At 38.0% G+C, this 26,021-nt stretch overlaps 2 protein-coding genes across 2 annotated transcripts; both read right to left on the bottom strand.

Annotated features, from left to right (window-relative positions):
- Positions 1–7,187: 7,187 nt before the first annotated feature.
- On the bottom strand, positions 7,188–14,819 carry morf4l1 (mortality factor 4 like 1). Its single transcript, XM_030137319.1, has 12 exons — positions 14,685–14,819; positions 13,304–13,350; positions 13,144–13,211; positions 12,963–13,049; positions 12,707–12,784; positions 12,577–12,602; positions 12,367–12,458; positions 12,113–12,214; positions 9,640–9,728; positions 9,355–9,527; positions 7,771–7,855; positions 7,188–7,682 (listed from the first exon to the last, which is right to left on the bottom strand). The coding sequence occupies exons 1-12, from the start codon at positions 14,722–14,724 to the stop codon at positions 7,598–7,600; spliced, it is 972 nt and encodes a 323-aa protein (XP_029993179.1). The 5' UTR covers positions 14,725–14,819; the 3' UTR covers positions 7,188–7,597.
- Positions 14,820–15,639: 820 nt separating this feature from the next.
- pias1b (protein inhibitor of activated STAT, 1b) lies at positions 15,640–25,773 on the bottom strand. The gene is made up of 14 exons (XM_030136599.1): positions 25,723–25,773; positions 23,617–24,049; positions 23,337–23,421; positions 23,056–23,103; positions 21,431–21,521; positions 21,204–21,338; positions 20,968–21,073; positions 20,496–20,569; positions 20,132–20,292; positions 19,877–20,010; positions 19,616–19,790; positions 19,211–19,350; positions 18,277–18,314; positions 15,640–18,181 (listed from the first exon to the last, which is right to left on the bottom strand). The coding sequence occupies exons 1-14, from the start codon at positions 25,744–25,746 to the stop codon at positions 17,837–17,839; spliced, it is 1,989 nt and encodes a 662-aa protein (XP_029992459.1). The 5' UTR covers positions 25,747–25,773; the 3' UTR covers positions 15,640–17,836.
- Between the last annotated feature and the right edge of the window lie 248 nt (positions 25,774–26,021).

Genomic DNA, 26,021 nt, shown 5'->3' with positions numbered 1-26,021 from the left:
TTCTGCTGCATGACCTCTGCTGACCAGACAGACAAACAAACAAACTTTTCCGTGTCAAAACTACCAAGCCTGACTCTGTCTGTCAGGGACCACAAGGCAGTCAGTGTAGGACAAACATGCTGAAAATATCAATGGACAGACGACAATAACGGACACGACAGGCTGTAACCTGACCGAGCTGTGGCATGACTCATGCATCAGGAGGTCAAATGGTGTTATCATTGCAGTGCACACAATCGGTGTGTCCATGTGAGGCAGCTTGAGGGACGCTGAGTAAATACAGGTGTGTTGACTGTGTATCTCATCGGTCGCTACCTGCTTGTAACATGTCATTTTGCACAGTGCAATGGTGTCGTCAGCTACTAAACACGGTGGCTCCTTGAAACAAGTGTCTCTAAAAAAACCTGCAGCAGGCCTGATGAGTCCTCAAGCATCCTCCCAGTGCTGTGATTACTGACGTTTACCCTCTTTAATATGTGTAATTCCCATTTTCTCTGATTCGCCAGTAAGAGCCCTCAGGGGGATCACACTAAGTGGCAGTCTGCCAAACTCCTCCTGTAGGAAAGGCAGTAAGTCACTTCTCCCTCAGCAGTTAGATACAGCGTGACAGTTACAGGTTGTCTGACTCTACCTTTATTATAACTATTTTCATCTTGGCACAGTGATGATAGCTTTATTACACAGAGCATAATATTATGTACTGTACACACAGGTGTGACACAATTTAAGTTCATGACCGCATACCTTTTATGAGGCAATGAAAAATAGTAACACTGCGTTCCACAAAACATTGGATAATGCCGCACAAATTGCTGCTTATTTCAAGACAGAGCTGATATAATGACCTGTGCTTAGTATAACTATCATGACTGATCACTACGGACACTGCAACAAGTATTTTCCAATTCAGTCATCAACACAGACTCAACATGACAAACACAAATGTGGTCCAGTAAAAGGGCGCTGATTTTAGATCTGTAGTCCATATCCTTTGATCAGACTTTTGTAGATAACTGAAATATGCAAATAAATAATGCATCAATATAGTGCCTTTACTGACTCAACTACTCGTATGCCAAACCTGGGGTAACTTCTCAGGTGAAGACTGTGATATTGCTGTGTTACACAAATTGTGCAGTGTGTATGTCAGTTTGTTCATCTCTGCAGTCTTTGATTATTCTTGACAACGGTCAGCTGTTTTCACATCTCATACAGTAGCACATTATCTTGGCTGCAAAGATCTGCGTACAAGCAGAGACAAGCCTGCTGTCAAAATAACACTTTCAGCTTAAACAGCAAACAGAAATTCAGACACAAATCAGTATCGTATTGGATTTCTCCCACACAAACATCAGCAAAGATGTGATAGGTAGTGATTTCATTTAATGTCTGGTTAGTGTGTACTTTTCATCTCTGGGTTAGAGAGTGTGCTACAGGCCAAACACAGAAGGCCCACTGTTGGAGAACAGCTACATGATGACAGACCCACCAAGAATGTTGCCCTGACCGCCATATGTAATACAGCACCAGAGTTCCCTTATTAAGGAGTGAAATAATTTCCACCAAAGTGGTTGGTGGTGCTGACAGCTCAGATTAATGCTCTCTGTAAAACAGCCAGAATAACAACTGCTCCTGCACGCATCGTGAAAACCAGTACGTTTGGCTGAGGGAAGCCTGCCAGCTCTACAAATTCATGCATATTTGGGTCTGTGAACATCTGCCAGCGCAAATAATTTATGCTGTTCTCTCAGCTAAGGGGCAATGAATCCCCTCTGAAAAGTTTTCTCCAACTTCTACCGAAGCCTGCACACCCCCTCCTTTGCTTGCTCTCCCTGGTGTGAAGTGGTGCAGACACACGCTCCAACCACAGACCAAGCTGAATGAGGAGGATCCCGAGGCGTGTGGGAAAGTCCCAGGCACCACTTCAGTCGACCAAGAGCCAACTGTTTCCTGTCCCTCTTCAGGCCTCAGGGTTAGAGTGCGCTGTCAAGGCCATATCCATAACATCCTCCATGCTGCAGCATGAATGGAGCCTTGCCTTGGGTGGGATCTCCACAGCAGCCTAAGACACAGAGCAGATATCTGTATGCACGCCTCACTGTTGTGGCCCTGTAGACATGTTTCTCCACTGGAGCGGTGAATATCTTATGAGCATCATGGAGGTGGATCAAAACATTTGAGCTCACTGACACTACAGTGCTTCTAATAGCTCTGTTGTTCAGCTCCAGTGCAGTGGTATCAGGTGATTAAACATCCGAGGGGAATTGTATTGATATTCAGACCGCCGTCACCAACAGATGGCATATTAATCATTAATTGATTCTCTGCCATATCTGTTTGATCTACAGCACAAAATTCTGGGCTAATTTAGCTACACTGTGTGCTGCTTGGTGATTATAGCTAGTCTATTTATGAGAGTAGAGGGAACCTATCATTTTCCTCCGAAATTATAATAATACACTGCTCCTGTAGTCAACAAACCCTGTTAGGCATGAAGACAGCTCATTCTCCATTATATCAGCTTGCAAATTAAATAGACACCATCAAAATATTTTTGTCATTATACACCTGACAACTAATTATAATGTATAAAAAGCACCTGGAAGTCAAAAGAAAGTAGTAATTTAATAAATTAACACTTTGCCCTTTGACTCACACAGTGAAAATGTGTGGGAGGGAAGCCTAGAAAAACCTCAGATTAGCTCTACCAAATATGCATGTGTGTGTGTGTGCATCAGGCGAGGCAAAAAGATGTCAAGAAACTTGCCTCCCCTCCTCATTATTCCTCTCCTCTTCACCCTCTCCTCCATTCCAAACCACTCTCCTCCTCTCCTCCAGCAGACTGGCAGGAGGTCAGCATCAGGCCAATCCCCGGCAGCGGCAGAAGGGAGCTGCTGTCAACAAGAAACAAGGATAGTTTGAACAATGAGGGCAACTCTGTGGCACACTAAGGTCATGAGGAATCACTCAACCCAGAACTGACCAACAGCACAGTTGGAGGAGATGTAACTGTCATGGCTTAGCCCTCCTAATGAGATATCACCATTAGATTTCTACAAACGTATGCTTCTGCCTCTCGCATGGACAAATTCATAAGAAAACACTCTTTTTTTTTTCCTGTGCTAGTATACTATAGTATAGTATAGTACAGTATTTGGCACTGAAAACAGTTGAACCTAAACTGTACTGTACTGTTCCTTTTATTGCTGTTTTTGCTCAGATTTTAATAATTTACTACCTTCTTTTGATACCTTGCTGCCAATGTAAATAAAGTACATCGAACAGCATCTTCCCACACTTGCTGCTCCCTGCACATATTACTAATTTTTCAGCTAAGTCTGCCCTCTGCAGGCAAAAACATAGAATTTATGTCTTAGCTGTAAATCTATTACAGACTGCTTTACATCAATTGCATGACATGATTTTAAATTAATTGTATTCTAACAAAGCATAATGTCTATGTAAAGAAATAAAAATAGAGTCTAATCATTCGACTTTTTACTTGCTATGTTCCAAGGTAGATTTGAATGTGTGAAATAAACATAATAAATGGCTTTTTCCATTTCATTTTTTTTTCTTGAGATGTCAAAGGTTAAATAACACCTCTGCCTTGCATCCATTTTGTCAAGGTTTTTTTTTTCTTCCATAAATTGTTTATCAGAAAATCTAAATTAACATCCAGACAAATCTCTGGCACAGAGGTGCTATCATACTCAGACACTCAGGCGTGGATCAAAGCTATGGGGAGGCACAGGGGGATAGTAGATGAAAGAGGTACACATTAAGCTGTTTATTGAGGTGACATAAAAAGGTGTTTTAGTTCAGGATTCAGCCTAATGAAGGAGAGAGGTGGAGGGTTATCTTATTAGATAGTCAGAGCTGCCAGTTCACAGCCTTTTACATCCTCCTCAACATCAAAAGAAAACTCAATTTTCTGCCAAGGTGATGTCTAATAATAGTGAGGTCCCTGTAGATTAAGTTAACACTTAACTATTCCATTGACATCGGTTCGCTTCTGTGTAGGCACTAACAAGCTGAGGTGGGATTACAGCACTTTCCCACACACACTGAACTCATGGTCTAAAAATAAAAACCAAGACAAGCAAAGGGTTGAAAATCCAAATTCCACCTGCAATTTGACTTACAGATCTGGATTTTAACAAGAGTTTTTTCAACTTTTAGGAGAACTTTTCTTATTTAGCCCTCAGTGTACCTTACTTTTACTATTCAGATATCACAGACATTAGTATTCTGCTCCACTAATGAAATCTTTACACAGATCAGAAAATGTAATGAACACAAATAATATTAAAGAGAGGAAACATTACAAATGCTATACTCAGACGTACAAAAAAATGAAATAAAATCAGGATCAAATAACAAATAAAAACTGAGTTATAACCACAAGCCCTCATATTATACACTCTTGTGCCTCCAAAATCCCTGTAATTTGAGTTTAACTCAGAAGAGACTGTGGATTTCCCTCATTTTTACTCATCAGCCCCATTAATTATTAAGGTCTGATCGTCACAAAGGACAATTTCTTAGTCTCCCACTGAGCTGAGATCTTATGTGCAAAACCACTACTATGGTGCATTGAAAACAGATGGATCAAGCAGTCCTTCCCTTTTATTTGGACTGCTCTCTGTTATTGGAAGGAATTTCAGTAAGAATTACCAAATCTGGCTGTCTTTCAGGAAAACAAATGGACACAGATGTAGTTTTCCATTTTACAGGCTGTTTATGTCTTGCAAATTCCTTCTCCAGAAGAGCGGGGTATGTTCTTTCATGTTTTAATGGCTGAGAGTGACCGCAGCCTTTTGTGGCAAACGCACTTTTCCAATACTAATGACATACAGTCACACAAGGCTCTGGCAGCAGTGTGCTACTAAGGCTCTGTGCCCACTGTGTAATTAGTCTACCACTAACTCCTAGTCTGGGGAAACATTCACAACCACATTAAACACTGACGGTTTTTCACCTCAGAGAGCCTGAAGCAGATGGATACGCTCTGGAGGAATCATATAGAGCACAAATGGCTTTCATCATCGGTTAAACAGATAGCATTTGTTGTCTAATAGGGGGGGGGGCTTCACTGCATGAGCTTCTCAGGGGTTTATAGTCAACTCAGGCTCAAAGACAACCAAAAGACTTGGATGACAATCTTTTCATTGGCATTACTTCGCTGTGGTAAGTTTATCTTTCCCTGGAGTGGCTGAAAATAATTACTCTGGAAAAAAAAATACCAGGAACTAGATGTGTTAGTAACAACTCTGAACTTTTCACAGTCCCAAGAAGTCACATGTCAAATAAGTTCTCAATTTGTAACAGATTATAACTGCTTTATGGATTTACTTGGGCATTTCTGCCATCTGGTGGCGTCTTCACAAAATTGCACCCTTGAAATAGTAATGAAATCCATGTTTATTTACTGTAGTATGTAAGACAAATCCACATTCAGATACTACAGTGTTTTCTGATGTTGATTATTCTTAAAGGGTGACAAACTCTGGACACTGTTGATATTTCTGATTACAGTCTGAGGTGTCTTTTTCTTGTTAGACCAGAGCAGACACAATGGGTGGGGGTGGGTTGCCAAAATCATCACACATGGCTTGAACCAGCCTCATTAGGTGCAGTTCTACCATGCACATGTTTCTCTCATATCTGGAGTAATGACAGCACTAAGGTTCTGGGGTCACATGAAAGCTCTCGCACCAGAGGAAATCCTCTCTTTGTCTCGGCCTCGAACATTGACTGTAAAGTGTTAATCACAGCAGAAAGTGGAGCCAAGAAAGAAGCAAACCCTGAGGTCTCCCCTGGTCAGAGCAGCAGAAAAGTCCTGTGTGCGTGTCAGTCTTTCTGATGGGCTGTTAAAAGCCATCGGGGTGCTGTGATCTGAAAACATACTCCTGTGAAAACGCATATGGTCCTAGTTAAGGCCAGGGGAAATTGGATTAAAGAAATTCTTCTTCTTGAAACACTCTGAATTGTTCCTGCCATAACAACTGCGAGCAGCTGACACCGAAGAAACCACAAATCAGCCTGAAACTAATATTTAGTTTCTCTTTTTCATGTCAGCTATGTCACAACAATGACAAAGAAACTGGCTGGAGGGGATTCAGTGCAGAGAAAGCGAGAGGAGGAAGGGGCTTTGGCCTGCTTTCAACCGGCTATTACAGTTTTCCTCAACAAAATACCCTGCACTACGTACTTTCCATCCTCCTTAGGCAAATCCAAACAATCAGAGCAGAAAAAAACAAATAAAATAAGCTCACAGGTGTCCATGTAATCCCCAAGTTTGGTCACATGCACCACTTTGCTTAAAATGACTGAATTTGTTCATTGCAGTAATAAAAGCTTTGAGGCAGAGAGGGAACACAGGCCCAAAATGTTTCTTTTAAGTGTATAAATTTGTACCATATGTCCAGTTCATACTAAGCAAGTAATGAGTTACATTTTATTTCAATGACAGAGTTTTGGCTGCACTCACAAAGCCACAATTATCTAAAATAATGCAGGCTTTTCTTTGGTGAAGCTGCTTGAATGTGCAAGGTTAAATAAACAATCCTGACAGACAGTTTTGGCAGATTATTCGAATATCTGTTAATCCCAGAGCTAAAAGGGAGCCAAAGTTAGAATTCAAACATGAAAACTGGCCAAAAACAGTACATTGGAATTGTGATTTAATGGAAAATCCAATAATACATGAAATATTTCCATTTATCAGCCTGGTCAGTGCGGTTGTCATCACTAACAACTTTCAATAAAACGTACTGGGCTTCTAAACTTTGGGATCCCGCACATTAGAAACATTTATTTACTTGTTTAATTTCAAACTTTTTTCCCCACTGCATGACCCTTTGAATTAATGAATTAGAAAACGCAAGTAAGGAATCAAGCAAGAGAATAAAAGTAGGTAAGCAAGTGGATACTGAATGTGTTCCATGTAACCGATTATTAGGTTACGATAAAACCACACAGACAATAGTCGTTTTTCTGAAATTAATAAAAGGAAAACTTATCTCCTTGAAGTCAAAAAGCAGTTTGCAAATTCACTGCAATCCCCTGTGGTGTATTTTTATATAAAGAATATTCATTAACAGATTAAGAGAAGGTTCAATTAGTGAAGACAGTGAGAAAGACAAACATGTTACATTGGTTTCAAATAAAAGACCAGACTATAAACCTGAGAATGAAAGTCTTTTATTAGAAAATGATGACAGCCTATGAGACAAATTTAGCCAGCATCTGAACCACAACGGGAAAAAAAAACAAAACAAAAAACCTCATGATGAAGCTCCTTTTTGAAAATTCCTGATTAACACCGGACAAAACAAGTACTATAGAAACTAAAAAGTGGTACTCAAAAACATACCAATACAGGAAGAGCGTACTCAGCAGCTTTCCACATGAAAGAAAATGAAATTTGTCCAGGGATTAGTGTGAAATCTTTCACTGATTCTTCCTTAATAATGGACAGATCTCGCACAATCCGTTCTCTGAAGGCTTTAAGTGAACTAACGTCCTTTTGACCAGTTAGAATGTCATCTCCAAATTTCAACACACAAAGGCTTCAGATCCGAATAAAACAACCTTAGACTGCCTTGCGGTGGTACTCTGGAGGGGCGACTTCATAGTCACTTGCATTGAAGAGTGACGCAGAGTTCTTTACAAGATACCTGAGAAAGAGAATCAATGTTTTCAGCTAGTTCTGTTTGTGATTAATCAATACAAGTATCAGCTGCTTCTAAAGCCTTAAATACTCACTTGAGGAAATCTTGTAGATAACTGAGCAGCAGTGCAAGGCTTTTCTCATCCAGGGGAGTGTACGCCAACATGGCTCCAATTCTCACTTGAAAGGGCCAGAAAAATTCAATATCTTAATCTGTACAGTTAAAAATCATACATCAATGTGAATGGAATGGGGGAAAAAAATGAAGGAGGAACTTAAATTTAGCTATGTATTGTTAATTCTACGTCATGACTTAGTCACATCTTGTTCATTATGCACTCTAAAAAATAATTCAGAGCCTTAGTAAATATCACATAAGAAGGTATACTACCTTAATAAAATCTCTGAAAATTACTTAAGTGCTTATTTGAGTTGGATGTACCAAAATAAATGCATAAAAATCCAACAGTTAATTTTGTCTTATATTTTCAACCATTATTTAAGTTTATTTCACAAAAAGAAATGAGTATTTGGGTAATGAATTATATTTTTAAGATATCCATAATATTTTCTGGAAATACCTGTGAGAATATTTGAGTATGGAGCACTTATACCAATCAGTTTCAAGAACTTTAATTATTACTCATTCTAACTCAATAGTTTTCATCTCTAACAACGTAAGAATGTGAGTAAGTTTGGGGGGATGCAAACTGACGTGCACCGGCCAGTGCTTTGCCTTTGGCTCCTCCTACTTTAGACTGTCTGGTCAGTCGGATCAGGTGGTGGTGGTGGTGGGGGGGGGTCATCGAGAAAGTCTTACTCAAAACTAATGCATAACTCACATATTGACCTGAAGTACTCCAGTATTAAAGAGTAAATACATTTTTTTTAATTAAGTAAATGTAACATATTGTGGCATGTTTACTGCATTGCATTGTTATGTATTTTTATGTGCAGGGGTTCAGCAGGGTTGAGGTGTTAATGTGAATTTGGGGTTAATATGTGTATGACAACGCTTATTGGCCTTTTTGAGTTTGTTTTTTGTTTTTGTTGAGGCGCACAATAAGTGAAAGCCGTAGGCCCAACAATGCCTTACCTGTTCATCTGTGATTGTCAATGTCTTACTCACTGTTAAACTAAACCTTACACTTGCCAAATTAAAAGCACATCCTCTGCTCTTTAATTTCACTGAGTGAACATCTTGCCAATTCTCCAACCACGCTATAATATTAACGCTGATATTTGATAATTCAGCATGAATTACATTCTATTAAACACATTAAGTAAATGTAGCAGATATGTTTTGTTAAATAACCTTAAACTAACCTTAAATTATATCTACTCATTTTTTGAGTGGTTTGAACTTAGGGTTACTATTGAATAGACTTAAAATTTTAATTATATCAACTCAATTTTTTATTTCATGGTACTCAATTTAGTTGTTCAGATCTGCTTCAATTTTTTAAATTACATTTACTTAATTCATAAAGGTAAATCTAAATGATTTCACAGCTTTCAAATCTACTTAATATTTTTTAATGTAAAAATGTTACACAGATTAAATTGAGTAGAGCATAGTTAAAGTTTTTAGAGTGTGTTTCTTCTTAATGTCTGCCACACCACCACATTAGAAGACCTCCTCTATGAAACCAGTTTTCAGTAGGATGATGTGTTTTTACCAAATAGCCTCAGTAGGTGTGGAGCGCCGTAGATCTGAGACATCGATGTATCTGGATGGTTGGCCAGGATGTCTGCGTACTGTGGCCTCTCAAATTTGTAGAGAAGCTGTGTCCCCAGCATAACATTGAAATATTCACGGATACCAGCGACCACCTCGTTCACAGCAAACTCCCTAAGCAGTGAAGCAAAACATAACGTCCACACACAGAACAAAATAACACCATAATGAAGAAAAAGTGTTTCTGCAATCTCCAATATATTACAAGTTTACAAGCACAAATTACTTGCTGTCAGAGTTTCCTCTTGATTTCTTGTAGTTTGCATAATCTTCAAGGACTGCGTCAACATTCTTTTTTGCTGGCAAGTGGAAAAGCTGACGACAGAAAACAAAAACAGAAAATATATGTGTAAATAACCCTGGAAAAACTCGTCAGTTAACACAGAGTAATATTATTATTACTGTAAAGTAATGTGATGGGTAAATATTTAAAAATCATTCAATTCAATCATCATTCAATAGAACAAAATACGCACTTTCCACATGTTTCCCACAGCACAATAAAAGGTACACTTCCACATCCAAAATACACAGTACGCAATTTCTGCTCGAGGCATTTTTCAGTCAAGACATGATCACACGCTGTTGTGAAATAGTATGGACCACAGGAGTGCTTTTCACCACCTCAGCCAATAAAAGTCTGTCTGATTTATAGATGAGAAACCATTGTAAAAGTATTAATAAAATTAATGTAGTGAAAAGCTTTAAGTTAATATTATTTATTGACATTAGAAAACAGGATATGACATGAGCGAGAGGCCAATGAAAACAGGCTATATATTGAATGAAATCATGAAAATTGTGAATATTTACAATGCAAATACACAATCCAATGGTGGTAGTTACAGGAGACAGTCATATTTGTATCTATATATATGTTATTTATTTACAGTATGAAGCTTTGTACAGTATTTGTTTCTGGTCAACCTTGTTTCCCGCTTAAGGGACAAAAGACATTTTTCGGGTAAACTTAATTTACATTGTTGGGGTGATGAATTGTGGCTTATTTTACCACAGCAGTTACATCATGCATACAGCTTGTTGCTCCAACATCTGCTTTTTAGGAGGTAATTTGGGGTTTGCCCAACCACTGTTACATACAGTACTGTGTGTGCAAAAGTCTTAGGCCATCATTAGGTTTGTTGTTTTTGCAGTGTTGAAATGAGCATATATAATTATTTCTAATTCTCCACTCTTCAGATACAGCAACAAAATGCAGGAAATATGTGCACAGCCTTAAAAGACACACAAAAAAATGTAACAAAATAAACTTGGTATAAAACATCAAAAAATTTATGCAAAACAGTGCAAAGGGAGGTCACACTAAATGCGACCTCTTTGGTTTATAGAAGCCGTTTTTATCCCTGAAACTTTTAGTTTTACTGCTGTACATACTTCCAAAACATACAGATTGTATCTTAATGCAAAGACTGAGAAATGCGTATGTGTGGTCATTAGAACTTTACTGAAATAACCCAAACAGGACTGGCCTTTTACACAGTACTGTATTTCAATTACATTTAAATCATGAGTTTTTATGAGTTATGAATTGACATTTTTTTTCCATATATGGGGATGTAGCTGTTTGTTGAATTGTTTCAACAGGCACAACTATCACATGTAAACAAGCCAGTCATTGAGCCAATTTACATGACTGTAAAAGTCACATAATTCAGAGTAATAGGTTAATTTTAATATCAGATCTAACATATTGACATGCACTTAAATGCGATAATTGAAAAATTATGGTTTAGACACTCCAGTCCATTATTGGATTTCTTTCGGAATATGTAAGTGCGTAGTGATGGTAGACTTAAACTTCCTGTTTTCATCTGCTCACGTTTGACTACTTAACTTCCATTCTAAATTATTTTAATTCTGTTTAAACATGCACAGATGTAAAGGAATTAAATAAATCAGATAAACCTGTATACAAACAGGAAGACATCGGCGTATTGGGAACAAATCCAGGTGTATTAATTCTCATAATCGGATAACTGCTGTTATCTGATAAAACATATCAGATTATCCTGTTTACATGGTCACTTGAATAATCTAATAACTCCAGAAAACCGGATAATGATCTGAGTATTGGTGTGCATGTGAACAGGCTTATTGTTAGTCATATTTTCCTTTACGGGTCATAGTTATAAACATGACAGTATCCCTGAGGGACAATCCCTGATGGACTTACATAAGCTTCTGTTTAAAGCACATGCAAGTGTCACCATTATTTTTGATGCACAATGGTTATGTTCAGTAGAGAAACACGCTTGGCTGGGTTTCATTTTTGTGTATGCAATGGAAATTCTATACGAAAGATAATGTGGGCACATTGTGCGATTTGAAGACAGTGTGAGGCTTCACCTCTTTCCTTGAATTGAGAAGGCTTGACTGTGTATTTTGGAGTGAAAATCATCAAGATCTGACCAACCTTATTGTGCTCAAGATGTTTTGAGTGATTGCTAGCAGCACATAGAGCTAAACTGAATGTTGAAATGACTTTTTGGTTGGAAAAAGTATGGATAATTCCAAGTTCAACTTGTACATGTATGTAACCCAGTCAATTCCCTCAGCGTCTGATGCTTAAACACCAGGATGTACCCTCTGTATAGGTTCATAAATGAGTTGCTATTGGTCATGCACAACAGCTTCTTCCCAGAGGGCGCTGTTGCAGGGTAATGATTATACTCACTAACCTGTTTTTGTCGTGTAATCAGGTCCCAGTCATCCACAAGCCATGGTTTTAGTTCCTCTGGGATTTTTACTTTAACCTCAACACGATTTATGAAAGTCTCCTCCTAAACAGATATGACAAATCAATCAGCTTTTTGCAGAGTATTTCCTGAATCTGTTTCTTACTATACACATGTAATCACTGAGAAATTCACTTTTTACTTAGCTTTATGCAGTAATCATCAAGAAAAAGAACATCTTTTATTTCTGAACTTACACTTTCAACAGTTGGATCAACTCGTGCCCTCTTCTTCCGTGGAGGGTGGGTTGGGTCTCCTCCTGAGCTTGTTCCTTCTCCTGCCCCAGGAGCTGCAAAAACATAATTAACTGTTATTCACATCATTACGAGATGGATAGTATCAATCCATGGTATGTCCTACATGCTTGTATACTCTTGATTTAATAATATATAATAAGGTGTACTCACTCTTCTGTTTGTTCTTTTTGGCTTTCCTACAATAGAAAGAAAGTTGTTTTAGTAAAAAAAAAAGTATAATGCATGTAATAGTTTTGAAAGAGATATACCAGGTGAGAAGTAAGAATGAATATGCACTCACACATCATTCTTCTGCGCTGGAGCAGGTAATTTCTTATTTGGTGCAGCACCCCTCATTCTCCCTTCTACATAATGGTCTCTAAGACAGGGAGTGATGCAAATTCAAAATCTTAACTTTACAGAACACATCATCATCAAATGCGAAAAGATTTCCTGAGAAATTAGAGAATTTAGTTTCAACAGAATAAGGTTACAATCAGCTTAGAATTGTGTATAAGATGGAAACTGCAATTAAAAACCTGAGAGATCACACTTACTGATTGGCCCTCTGAAGCTCTTTCTGTTTCTGCAGGTTACTGTCCACATACTTAAGTACTCTGCTTTCAGGAACCCATTCGTCCCAGCTACAAAAAAAACACACCCACAAACTGATCAAGCACTTGCTATATTTGTACTCCACAAATCTTCATACATCTATTTCTAGTATTAGACCCTTACTTTTTATTCCACCCGCTGTAATGAATGAAGTATTTTATTTGTTTGTCCTTGATATTTATTTTAACACACTGCAAAGAGAAACACGGTTCATTGTTAAAACAGAGACAAAGATGTATAACAAAGGATCACATGTTCAGAGACACTGTCTAACTTAACCTACCTTAGCTTCGTAGAGCAATGGCCCATGAAAACACAGCACTCTTTCACCTGAACAGAGTGTGGGTCAATTAAAAATCAATTAACCACACGGAACAAAATTAAACTCGACACGTTTAGGCAAAAAGCTGACCCCTAGGCTTCTAACACAGTCAATAGAAACATCATTATACATTTCATATTATCATCATCCACTTACCAGCTTTAAAAAAAAAAATAAAAAAAAATAGTATACACAGTTGTAACAATGTTGCAAATGGTCCATGCATGAAAAGTACAATGTTTCTATCATACCAATACATTTAGAATTGATTATAAAAGAGTTCAACTATTGTTGTAACTTACGGAAAATGACTGTATGACATAATATGGTTAAACTTAGAGAAAACTGTGTAGTTATTTAATTTTGAAGTAGAAGTAGTCTGTAACTTATTAAATATTACGTATTTAGAGCTGCAGTGATTATTGGATTCATCATCTTTTCCGAAAATCGCTTGATCGGTTATTCGTGATTTTTTAAGAGAAAAGTAATACCTTCTTGATATCCATTTCTCAAATATGAACGTGTTCTGTGTTCTTTACTCGTATATGAAACACCTTAATATATTTAAGGTTTTGAACGATACAACACATTTAAGATTTTCATCTTGTTCTTTGGGGAAAAAGTGATAAACATTTTTTAACCATTGCTGGTATTTAACAGGAAAAAAAGAACAACTCGTGGAAAGCATCAACAAAATGTTAAGCAACAACAAGAACAACCGCTACTTATTGCCCTATAGCTACAATCTGAAAGATTTTATATTTAGATAAATATCTTGACAATTACTTTTTATTGAATATGTGTATTGAATATTGTATGTGAAGTGTAACCGCGCTTTACTTTGATTCAGTCTGATTTGGTGTCATCTGCAGAGACTATCTGGGCTCGTTTGACACAAAGAGGCTGACAGATCGAAAACAACAATACACATCGCCTATATATCTATACGTTATTCGGCAGGCTAGCTAGGACTCAGCTAACAATTAGCTCTGTTTTTGCATCGAGGTGGGCGGTGAACTCATAAGGGGCTAATGCTACATGAATGAAGCTGCTGCGTTTTGGCTATTAATACAAAACTGACAACATGGGCGAATCTGATATTAATTCCAGCGCTAGATTGTATTTTAAAGAAAAAGTTAGAGTACGCAACATGATAAACAAAACGATCTAAGGTTTATTTTGTGCTCACGGAAACAACAATGAGCGCCAGTCTGAAGCTGGCTGTCCGATGGCGGCTGGTTTGTTTCGATCACAGTGCTAGCTAACAGTAGATGCTGTCCTCCGTCTAAAGCACATACCACGGTCACATATCTGCAAAAAGAACAAAAAGACAACTTATTACCTTCTTGAAATTTAGGTTTCGGGTCCTGTTTCGGCGCCATTCACGGATTAAACTATCAAAATATGGGAAAAATCGCTAGCTCCCATTCCAGTCTGAAACGGCGCCGCTCTCTAAAAGCGTCATGTCCAACGTGATGACGCAATGACACTGCGCCGTATTAATAAGGCAAAGACCAGCGACGTAAACTGGTGTTGTGCCAAGGAACGTGTCCCCGCTCAGAATTGTTTCCCCTGGCCTAGGGAGCATAATTTCGACTTTTTAATCTAATAATTATGACTTACTTAAGAAATATCCCCACGGTAGGTCATAATTATGAGATAAGAAAGTCACAATTATGAGATAAAAAGTCGAAATTATGCTCCCGCGGCCAGGGGAAACAACTCTGAGCGGGGATACGTACCTTGGCACAACACCTGACGTAACGCTGGTGTGTTCATTGAGAGGGCAGTATTTCACACATACACAATAGTTTATAGATATATTTGTCCGTGAATATCACCCGGCAAATGTCAGGTGTATGCATGGAAAATGTGGTATGTTTTTTGTAGAGCATTGTGGTTATTTAAATACGCCATCCGGTGTTTTTAATACATTAGCAGAGAACAAAAAACAACCTTGTGCCAAAACTGTACGTGTGGTTTCCTATCATTCTTGTTAGAGGATGTCACTTGAAAATAAAAGCTCACTTTCCTGTAAGTGTGACATTGTATTCCTCCTATCATGCAGACTGAGCCCTCATTTGCATGGGTTTAGGAGATTAGTTTTTTTTCACTTGTAGCAGATACAACTCAAAGTGTGTGTAATTCAGATCCATTGTATTCTGTTCTGCTTTTAGCCTTTAGTGTACCTCTGACATACTAATAGACCTTCATACCATCTGATCAAAATCACTAAAGTTTGCACCTGGATGATTAATACACATAAAGTAATGTAATAATAACAATAAAGAGATGAGTGCAGGTAACAATGGTTTTAATTTCTTATGTCTTCCTGTTGTACTTTGTGTCCTTTGGTAAGTCAGCTGCTACCACCTTTAGTTTATCACATACATTCAATCAACACATTTGGAGATACGTCATTTTCACTGGACAGGACGAAGATGAAATCATATAACCTGAAAAGTAACTAAAGCTGTTAGACAAATGTAGTGAAGTAAATGTGCCATGTCTTGGATGTGGAGAATAGAATGTATGAAAATGTGTCAAATGGAAAACTTGAGTACCAGTACCTCACATCTGTACTTAAGTAAACAATTTGAGAAAAGATTTAATTACATCCAACCACTGGCTTTAGGACATAACTGGCAATGTTTCCATAATACTTTAAAATACTTATGTTCCTATATCACATTTTAGTTCACACACTACATGCATCCACTTTTAAAGCTTTGGATTTTGCTTAACAACAAATTGAATAATAAAAAATCTGCATACTGCAGCAGAAGACATGCATGTAATGCAGGACTAATCTTACACCAACTACAATGATGCACTTTTATATGTCTGTTTAATTCTTACAAATATCAAACAGCACAGTAGACCTTGTAGCGGTTCAAAATGATCAAAGCCTCTATTGAGTTATTGACATCATCTGATAGTAAAACGGACAGAGAAACAGAAAATGTTACAATGCATGTCAGGCAACAATGACATCTTTAAATAGCATTAATTATATAATTACAAAAGAAATATCACATACAATGACAGCAATGCATATTCACGAATCAAACAAATGCTCAAAATATATAGTAAATAAATAATCCTAATTGTAAGCGCAAGTCAAGAAAATAAAGGGAGGGGAGGTGTCCATAATAACTTCAATGGTTTTAAGTTCTAGGCCAAAATGTGTTGTGATACACTCAAAGACTAAGCTATCTTAGTTATCTTATAGGCGGCTGCAAATACACGAAACAATGAAAAAGGCTACGCATCCTGTGGCCTCACAACAGAACAGCATAGCACTCAAACATGTGAGCTTTCAGGTAAATCGCAGAGACATGCAAAGCTGAAAACTACTCTTGAAGTGTGTACTGTTAACTGTGAGTGCTTCAGTGCACCACACAGCCTTTTTGCAAAAAGCAAGTGGGAATCAAATAGAACGACATCATTATATGTCATTTGTCCACTTGTACTCGCTGAACATTTGTGCCTTTCGATTACCAAGTTACTCTAAGTGGCCTTGACTTTGAAGTGGAAAACAAGTTTGTAATGTTAATCCACTACTTCACTTGAAAAAATGAAATATGGAAAATAAAAAGAGAAAAAACACAATTTTCAGATTTGTATAAAGCTCCAACTGTATCATGTGATAACAGATGGTTGCTTGTCAGATTCATTGCTCTTCATTCACACACTGAAAAAAGCCTGGTTCTACAATACAATACTGACTTTCTTCCAATTCATATGCATTTAAATACAGTCTGATCTGTAAAATTGTTCAAAATTGACTAAAAGAGGCAAGGAGCAAAAGAGTGCAGAGTTATGACAACAGAAGGATTTAGCGTTTTTCTTTTGCAATTCTAGTGGCAACAGTTCCTAAAGGCAGAGGGAATGCTTTTTTAAAAAACAGCATACATCCAACATAAGTTACATCATAAATATTCCTTAAAAATAATGACCACAGCATGAATGTCTTACAGATGAACCTACAGTGATGGCAAAATGGCCAAATCTCTCCCGTCAAAATATTGACAGATGTGATGCCATTTAGAAAATAAAGAAAGTGTTAACACATGTTCCTGTTTTGCTGTGACTTGCCTTTTGTACATCTATAACTATGCCCATTTTCTTTATATTCTAAATATCATTATCTGTAAGGTGTCACCTCATAGGGTTCTGTGCACATAATATTACTGAAATAATGCCATTGACATGGAATATTGAAACAAAACTGTAAAAACCAAGTACAAAAGGTACAATAATCAAAGGACCACATGAAGAGGTGTGAAAAAGTCTTCAGTATTCACAGAAAAATATCAACTGAAGTAACTCACCGGACAAGAAGCGTCCTAAGTTTATATACATATGATAAGTAAAATTGAAAATAGATTTTCCTCTCTGTACATAGCACTGTATTCTTTCATCTTCCTCTTCTTTATTTACAAAGAACTCCTGTCCGAGGTCTCTCTTGAGTTGCTTCAGTTCTGTGTGGCTCTAGTCAAGAGAGATAACGTCAGATATGGAACCATAAATGGCTGCCGCTGCTGCGGCTTCTACTGAGGACCTTGACAACCCTGAGATGGGATGGCTGTCCCTGTCTCGATCTCGCTCTCTGTCCTTGTCGCGGTCCCGCAGGCTGCTGGAAGACACCAAACTACTGGTGCTACCACTGTTGCTGCCTCCATTTGTGGCTGCCAGTGTGCTGCTCCCAGGAGTCCCCGGCTGCTCCCGTAACATCTGAGAGGAGCCATAGGGCAGGAAACGGCTGAGGAGCAGGTCATGGTCCTCTGAGGTGGAAGCCGATGCAGCTGCTGCAGCAGCCATCACCATGTTGTAATGCTAATGACACAGAAAACAGTGATTACAGCGATACACACTAGCTAAAATTAAGCATAACGCAAAACAATGAGGCTCAGGTGTTTGAGTAAACGTACCTGATTGTCGCTTTGGAGGAAGGAGAAGAAATTTAAATCTGAAACCAAATAAAAAATACTCAGTCAGTTTACTTTGCTAATATTTATTGTTCAAAACTGATTAGAAAAGTAGCTGCACTTCTGAACATGATTAGTGGTCAGATCATTATGGACATTATCTGTGGTCTATACTGGCCATGAAGTAACCCCTTCTTAATGTGAAAACTATTTTGAAATAAACACTAGTTGTGTGAAAATGTCTTCATACAAAGATGAATCACAAGGTGGACATCATGAATGAGAGCAGTGAATGTTCACAATTCCGCTTGTAATGCAAGGATTTGTCCTTTAGTTGTGTAATGTTTATGGGTCACACAGATGCTGGTATTGAAAAGATGCAGGTGCTAATATTATAGTCTGTGGTAGTCTGAGTATTGAAAGTCCTCTTTAAATTAAAAGGGAGTTGAAATTTATCCAACTGGATGTAAAAATAGTCATACTTAAAACTTATGATGCAATTAACTGAGATTTATCGAAAATTATTGTGTATTTGAATCACTGCACAGCAAATCATAATTTAATCAAATCATGAGAAAAGTGAAGATAAAAAAAAATAGAGTACAACTTTAATTCCTACTTCCATTTCAAAAGAGATGATATAGGGCAGGCCAGCGAGACTTATACAGTGTAAGACATTAAGTGCATGTTTATAAAGTATGTGTTTAACTGCCCGATTTATCACTGCTGGAAACAGGTCAAATATACAAATATGAGAATGGCAAGAAATACTGTGTAAGGAGATGAAAAAAACACATGTAATACTAAAAATGCTTTAATGTCAGGTGATATTCAGTTACTGTGAACACCAAGTAGAAAAGTGCTACCAACACTTCACATATACATAAATCACGTGAAACCGCAGTACACATTTGGTTAATGCCTTGGTCATGTCTACCTGGCAGGTCACTAGTTGTGTGATAATAGTGGCGGTAGTCCTGTATGAGCGGTGGAGGAGGAGGAATGTAGCTGGTCTCCACTGGGGGCATACTGGGAGCTCTGGTTACCGGTGAGGCCTGGCTATGCAGGTTCAGTACTCTGAGACAAAGCAATACCAAATTGGATTAGTGACAAAAAGAAGACAGACCATTTGTTAGTGGTGATTTTGGTGCACAACTATGTATGTATAGACATGCTGGTACTTGGCCTGAATATGCAAAATGCTATGCAATGTCAGTGGCATTGCTAACAGTAGCTAATCTGGCAAGAACTAGTATTGACTTGTGAAATCATTTTCAGTCCCAACTTCAAGATTACAAGGAATGCAACATCTTATTTTTGGATAAATAGTTTGGAGGCTTACCCCTTGGTTGCAGGTGGAGAAACAGGCGATAGTGGGGGGCAGGGTCTTTTAGGGGGAGGCTCATCATCTAGCTCTTCATCTGAGGAGCTATCCAGTGTCAAATCAATCACATCAACTTTCTTGTTGTTGTCATGAGAAGAACGTTTATGCTCATGGTCGTCCGATTGTGACAAATCTACAAAGAAACGGCAAACTCACACTGTGCTCACTGAGAACATAGTGGAACAGCATTTAATAATCATCCATGGGCGTGTCACATACCACTGTCCACACCATTGTATGAAGCAGACACTTCCTGTACTTCTTTCTTTGATCTCATGGGTGCCCAGCTTCCATCTTCTTTAAACTGGATTTCATCACAGTCAGAACAACTATTCAATATTTCCATAAACAACCTGTGAAAAAAGCATGACATTTTTCAACAATAAATCAGATTAATATCAACAGTGTCTTTGCCACACTACACTTCCATGGAGCATTCAAAAAGTATCTTGAATAAAGCAGTGTTTTGCTCACCCGTCTATAATGAGATGTTCGTATGGGGCTTTTTTGTCACAGACTGGACACACCCAAGTCGGCTTCTTCTCATTCATTTGGATGTAAAGTGTAGCATCGAAGCACTGAAGGTGTGAGCATGTCATCGATCGGCAAGGGATTGTCAGCCTCATTTTTCCAAGCTTTAAAACAAATCAAATGACAAAAACACCTGAAATACCAGTACCAATAAAGGAGACCAAGATGATGAAGCAACAGTATCATCTTTCATAGAAACCACACTCCCTTACATACAGTCATCACCATCTGAGTAATTGTTCTACGTGCATTTGGCTGTCTACATTCCACAAAGTGTAGTTTAGTATGAGTATGGTCTAGTTCTTACAGGACAGAGGAGGGACACTCGTAGACTTGTGGTGGCAATCTCACTCTCTGGATCAGCTGTCAGTTTCTCTTTGACTGTGAAAAAGACAAAATGCAAATATGAATAACACACATTGTAAAATGAAAGTGTGTAAAGTGTTCATTTTAATCAGAAAGTCGTATACATCACACTGGGATTACTTTACAGCAACATGAAAAATAAATAGGACAAAAAAAGGAGAAAAATATTATTAATGGAACAATAAATTACTCTTCTCAAAAGGAGATGGGAAATTCTCCAGGAATAAATTAGGAAAATGGAACATTTGCAGAACATAGTTCCTCTTCTAGATCCAAGTTTAGCTCCCATGGTTCCTAATTTATTTGAACTATGTGGCCAAAAACATGCCACTGTGCAAGCGTAATTATTTGAAAGAGCAAAATGATATGAGCTTTTTCACTTCCTAGCCACAAATTCTCAGGAGGCAACTTACTCAAAGCTCTTGAGTGGTCTGGGTTCCTAATTCCTTTGGCCCGTAGTCTTTGCAACAACACTGCAGATGACTGCTGCCTTACTAAATAGACAGCCATGGAAAAACTCTGACAAAACAAAGATAACAGTAATGAGTACAAAAGTTACACTGAGGTGACTAATGTTTCCTCAAACAAAACAACATTTGAAGCATGCTGTAACACATATGACAGGACACGATCATCTGGATCTCCTTACCCTCCCAATTTCTGAAGTCCATGAAACCACAATTGTGTTGGGAACTGTGGTGGACAGTCGAACAAGAGAAGTTATGTTGATGGGACGACTGGGCCTTTTTGGTTCAACTCCATTTTTGGTTGGAGGAAGATATCCCTGCAACAACAAACCAATGAAAGTGAGTTCATTCTTTGTAAGGATAATGGAAAGATGACTAAACAGACTAATGACCCAATGTCTAGACTCACCGGAAGATTACAGGGCTTTCCATTCACTTTTACACACAGATTTGGGGGGAAATGATCCTCCTGTGTACAGCTTGTCTCTGATAAACAAAATCTGAAAACAAAGCAAATATGTGAAATGACAGTTGGGTTCAAATGTTAAATGACATTTGTTGAACTGTATTTCTTTTAGTCGTCAGTCTCACAAAACCTTGCTTGCTTATTTTAGCTTTTCAGGTGTGTCAAGTAAAACCACCTCCATCTCTAAAAGCATTCAGTAAAGTATCCCAATAAGTATCTTATAATTGTATAACTACCAAAATGGTCTTTCATTTTTCTTATGCTATTCAAAGGAAAAAAACTGCCAGCTGCTAAGCTCAAGGACTAAAAATAATTTTTTCCTGGGTATTTTCATTGGTTTTGTGAATTGTCACATACACTATGATCCTAAAAACATTTTAAAAGAGCACACATGACATAACTACAATGTGCTTACATTTTCCATAAGACCCGGTCATTCCCCAAAACATGTAAGCATGCATTAACCTTTGTAATACTAATCTTTATTTTCTGAGCTTAAAAATGTACTGTTTTAAGTAATACATATACAGTTATCCTCAAAATTATTCATACTCCTGCCATTTTTTGTGAGGTTTTGTTTTTGTGATGAAATGAATGAGTTTTGTCAAGTTTCTTTGTGACTTATATGTGATACACAAGTGAGGGAATAACAACAAATGATACTTGAAGAAATACTTTATTTCAGGAGTATTTTATTAATGAATTTCCAAAAAATATCATGTTCAAAATTGGAGGGAACTGAGGATTAGAGTGATGGGGAGGAGATCATCCAACCAGACCCAGCTGGAGGCTTTGGCCCAGGATGAGTGGACCAAAATCCCACAGGAGACATAAGAGAGCCTGTGGACACTAACAGGAACCATCATCCAGAACAAAGGCTACTCTATTGACAATTAAAAAAGGATGTTGGACTCAGTAAACCTAGGGTATGATTAATTTTGAACATGGCATTTTTTTGGAAATCCATTAATAAAATACTCCTGAAATAAAGTATTCTCCAAGTTTTATTTGATGTTATTCCCTCACTTGTGCATCACATATAAGTCACAAACAAACTTGAGGAAACTCATTCATTTCAAGGCAGGAGCTCACAAACTACTGCTCAGTGCAAAACCAGTTACATGGATTTTTAGGTATCATTGCCTTTCATAAAACTTTTCCCCCTTTTGTCCAGTCTTGTCAAATGTGTCAGCTTTCTGTTTACTGACATACCTGTACAAGTGTTAATGATCAAAGATCTGAAATTAGTTCTAATGGAAATTCATCTCAATGTATACATACGTTACTCTTCTGAATTGAACTGTGGGCTAATGGATAACAAAGACACAAGTTTCTACACATTTTACTTACTATATTAGTAAATCTAACATCCACATCATAGAACATCAAACTGCATCTCTGCAGATATTTTAAGACAAAGGAAAGAAGGATGTTACACACAGAATAGTCTTTGCTCTTTATGTTTGTTTCAAAGCAGAAGCAAGAGTTGTGTTGATATTCCAATTAACACAGGTGATCAAATGAAGCGGAACCTTTTCATGCATGGTAAGAAAATATGGTGTACATACCTTAACTGTACTTGGACTGCGAAGTCACATTTATTCCCAGATATGTCCCTGAATAATAAAAACACATCAGACCAGACTGATCAGTGCAGTGAAGCACAGATATTTAATGAAATTACTTTTAACAGCCTGCTTGCAGCACTAATAAATAACCTACATGATCTAATTTGTCATTCCTGTAAATGGTTAATTAAGAAAATGGTTGGTTATCAACATTGTTTTTACAACATTCATTCTCCCTCACTCCAGTATCTCTGACAAGCACAAAGAACTGCTTTACTCACATTGAGCTGCTGATCTGCTGAACTTGCTGTGGTGTTAATGCAAAGGCATAACATGCTTCCTGGAACCGCTGACTGTTATCTGAGGCTACAAAAAAAGAAAACAGATGCACAGTATAGCAATCAAAAGTGAAACCAGAAATCAAGGCCTTTGTCAAATCACCCTGAACCTTCATTATAGGTGATTATGAAAAGAACATTTTTAGTTATCTGGGGTTGCCATGCTCCATGTTTGTGTCAATGAGAGAGAATTATTTAGTTGCAGACGAGGAAGCAGACTCACCCAAGCTGGTTGGCTTAATGAGCTCATCCAACACATCGTAGAACGGCAATCTCTGGAGCTTGACATCAGGGTGTACAGGGTGCAGGGCAGAGGGCAGGTGAGGCAGACTCAGCTCATGTTTAGGACCAAGTAAGGACACAGGGAGCAAAGGTGATGGGGAACCATGGCTATCAAATCCCAACTGAGCGAGGCCAGTGGGCAAACTGGCAGCCGAATGAACACCAGGCAGAGCTAGGTCCACCGGTGAAACCATTTTGGTTGGGAAGCGCCGTCTGTAGAGCTCCTTTATCTTCATCTGCACTGCAGGACTGCAACCAGCTTTGAGTAGGTGGAGAGCTTTGGTCAAAAGTTCATGTTTGCGCCCGTGCTTATTCCGCCCTGCATACCCCAACAACACCTGGAGCTCCGAAACTCGAAGGCTCATTACCATTTGCTAGTGGAAAAAAGGAATGGAAAAGTTGCCTATTAGCTATATCCTGGAGAACATGTGTCCCTCGGCTTATGCTAGGAAGAAGTTTATAATTTTCTTTTTAATTTGTAATGGCTTGGAAAATGTCCCCATACATAAAACTACATTTTATTTGGAAAAAATAACGTTAATTCATTTGATTTTTCCCTACTGTAGTAGATCAACAATAAAGACCAAAAATGAGAGCTTCATTACACAGTAAACTATAACTAGAAACCCTAAGCATTTTAAATACTCAGTGTACCATCTCAAAGCTCTAATCAATACAGGCCCACCACATCCTGTACGCTGTAATACCATGTGTGGTCAGGACAACATTAACATAGATACTTAATACTGGAATCCAATACACCGGGGACTGTAGACAGGGTCAGAGAGGATATTCACTACCAAAGTACTTTTTGGAGTGAGTCTGAAAAATGTTGTGCCAAAATTCCTCAAATAATATGACTCAATAGTAAAGAGTTCTTTTTAATCTCCATCAAAGACCTAACAGATGTGTTACCGCATACTGTAGCTCAATACATTACCTCTGCAAGCCTTCAAAATACCATAAATACACCTCTACGACTTACAAGCTTAAAATTTAACATTTTAAACTAAGACTACATACAGTAAAAAAAGTAGTAGCAAGGCCACACTATGAGCTGACGTTATATAATACAAATACATTAACTATACGGGTTACTCAGTATGATATACCATAACACCAACAACAGCAGATAAATCAATCATTAGTTACCAGTAGTCCGTAGTTACGACACGTATAATAAATGTAGTTCTATTTAGACAGTTTAAAGAGTAACTTTAACTGTGGTAGGTGTGCATTAGTGTATGTTCCATCTCACTTAAATGATGCGGCCAAGTACTTTACGGCAAAGGAAACGTATGAGTAGCAATTGGAACAGAAATCAATATCGAAGCAAAACACATTCAAGTTATAATTGTACCTCGTTAATAATGCACTAATTATCAACAAATATGAGCATAAAAATGAGGTACAAGACAGCAGATTTAGCATAAACAATCTGCTAGCGCCTGTGAGATGCTGTTGTAGCTTACTGAAACTATAACCAGCTCTACATTGTTCACTTCTGAGTCACTACTTGATTTGTAAATATTGATATCCTTAGGGGGATACGTAATAGCGTACCTGACTGTGGATTGCGGCTATATATTTCGAATAAATACTATCATATCTATTCGGTAATAAAGCTAACAGCAGCTAAAGGCGCTTCTCTTCCAGTGAATAGACAGAGCCCATTTTAACAGACATTGCGATGCTTCAGGTGAAACGCTATACTATCAGCTAGGTAGTACTACAGTGGCGTTGGGTTCAAAACATTAATATAAATGTGATTTTCGTCTTTTACTGCAAGTGACAACCGGCAGGTGAGCTGCTCAGCAGAAAGAGCCTAACGGAGCGTCGGCAACAATAACAAAGCTAATGCTAGCAAGCTAGCCACTCAGCTAACAGTTTGTCTGGGCTCCGCTGCTCAGCTGTTTTAATAATAAAACCCTTAATAATAACATTCCACGGGTCCCTACTGTCAAGTACCGACGGTGATGTGGTTTGAAATTCATATATGACTTGGAAAAACCTCTATTTGTCAGGCTAATGCTGAGGCTCGCTTTACCTTCAGTTCCGCACTCTCCGCCATCTTGTTACATTAGATGCGCAGGCGCAACAGCCCTCCTCAAGGGACAGCCCATGGAAGGACAGCCAAATAAAATTCGCTTTCATTTCTTTAAATAAAACAGTAGATGGCGCTGCCGCAACACGAAAACTCTGTAGTACAGTTACAGAATCTTCTGTGCACACAGATCGTAACAATGTGGTTGAGTGCATTAGAGTTTTGCTGCTTTCTTATAAAATGTATAAAAGTTAAACAGCAAAGTAGATTATGTTGCCCAACATAGACTCTTTTTTGACTAT

Source organism: Sphaeramia orbicularis, chromosome 6 (genome assembly GCF_902148855.1).
Source record: "Sphaeramia orbicularis chromosome 6, fSphaOr1.1, whole genome shotgun sequence".
NCBI classification, from domain to species: Eukaryota; Metazoa; Chordata; class Actinopteri; order Kurtiformes; family Apogonidae; genus Sphaeramia; species Sphaeramia orbicularis.
This window is presented reverse-complemented; position numbering and strand designations above follow the sequence as displayed.

What these genes read in the sequence shown, in the direction of transcription:
- morf4l1 (XM_030137319.1), bottom strand. Translation starts at nt 14,724, where the DNA reads ATGGCGCCGAAACAGGACCCGAAACCTAAATTTCAAGAAG. An exon ending in GAAACCTAAATTTCAAGAAG is followed by an intron (nt 13,351 to 14,684) that starts GTAATAAGTTGT and finishes CACTCTGTTCAG; the next exon opens with GTGAAAGAGTGCTGTGTTTT. An exon ending in CCAGCGCAGAAGAATGATGT is followed by an intron (nt 12,603 to 12,706) that starts GTGAGTGCATAT and finishes TTTCTATTGTAG; the next exon opens with GAAAGCCAAAAAGAACAAAC.
- pias1b (XM_030136599.1), bottom strand. Translation starts at nt 25,746, where the DNA reads ATGGCGGAGAGTGCGGAACTGAAG. An exon ending in GAAAGCCCTGTAATCTTCCG is followed by an intron (nt 21,339 to 21,430) that starts GTGAGTCTAGAC and finishes TTGTTGTTGCAG; the next exon opens with GGATATCTTCCTCCAACCAA. An exon ending in ATACAATGGTGTGGACAGTG is followed by an intron (nt 19,791 to 19,876) that starts GTATGTGACACG and finishes GTTTCTTTGTAG; the next exon opens with ATTTGTCACAATCGGACGAC.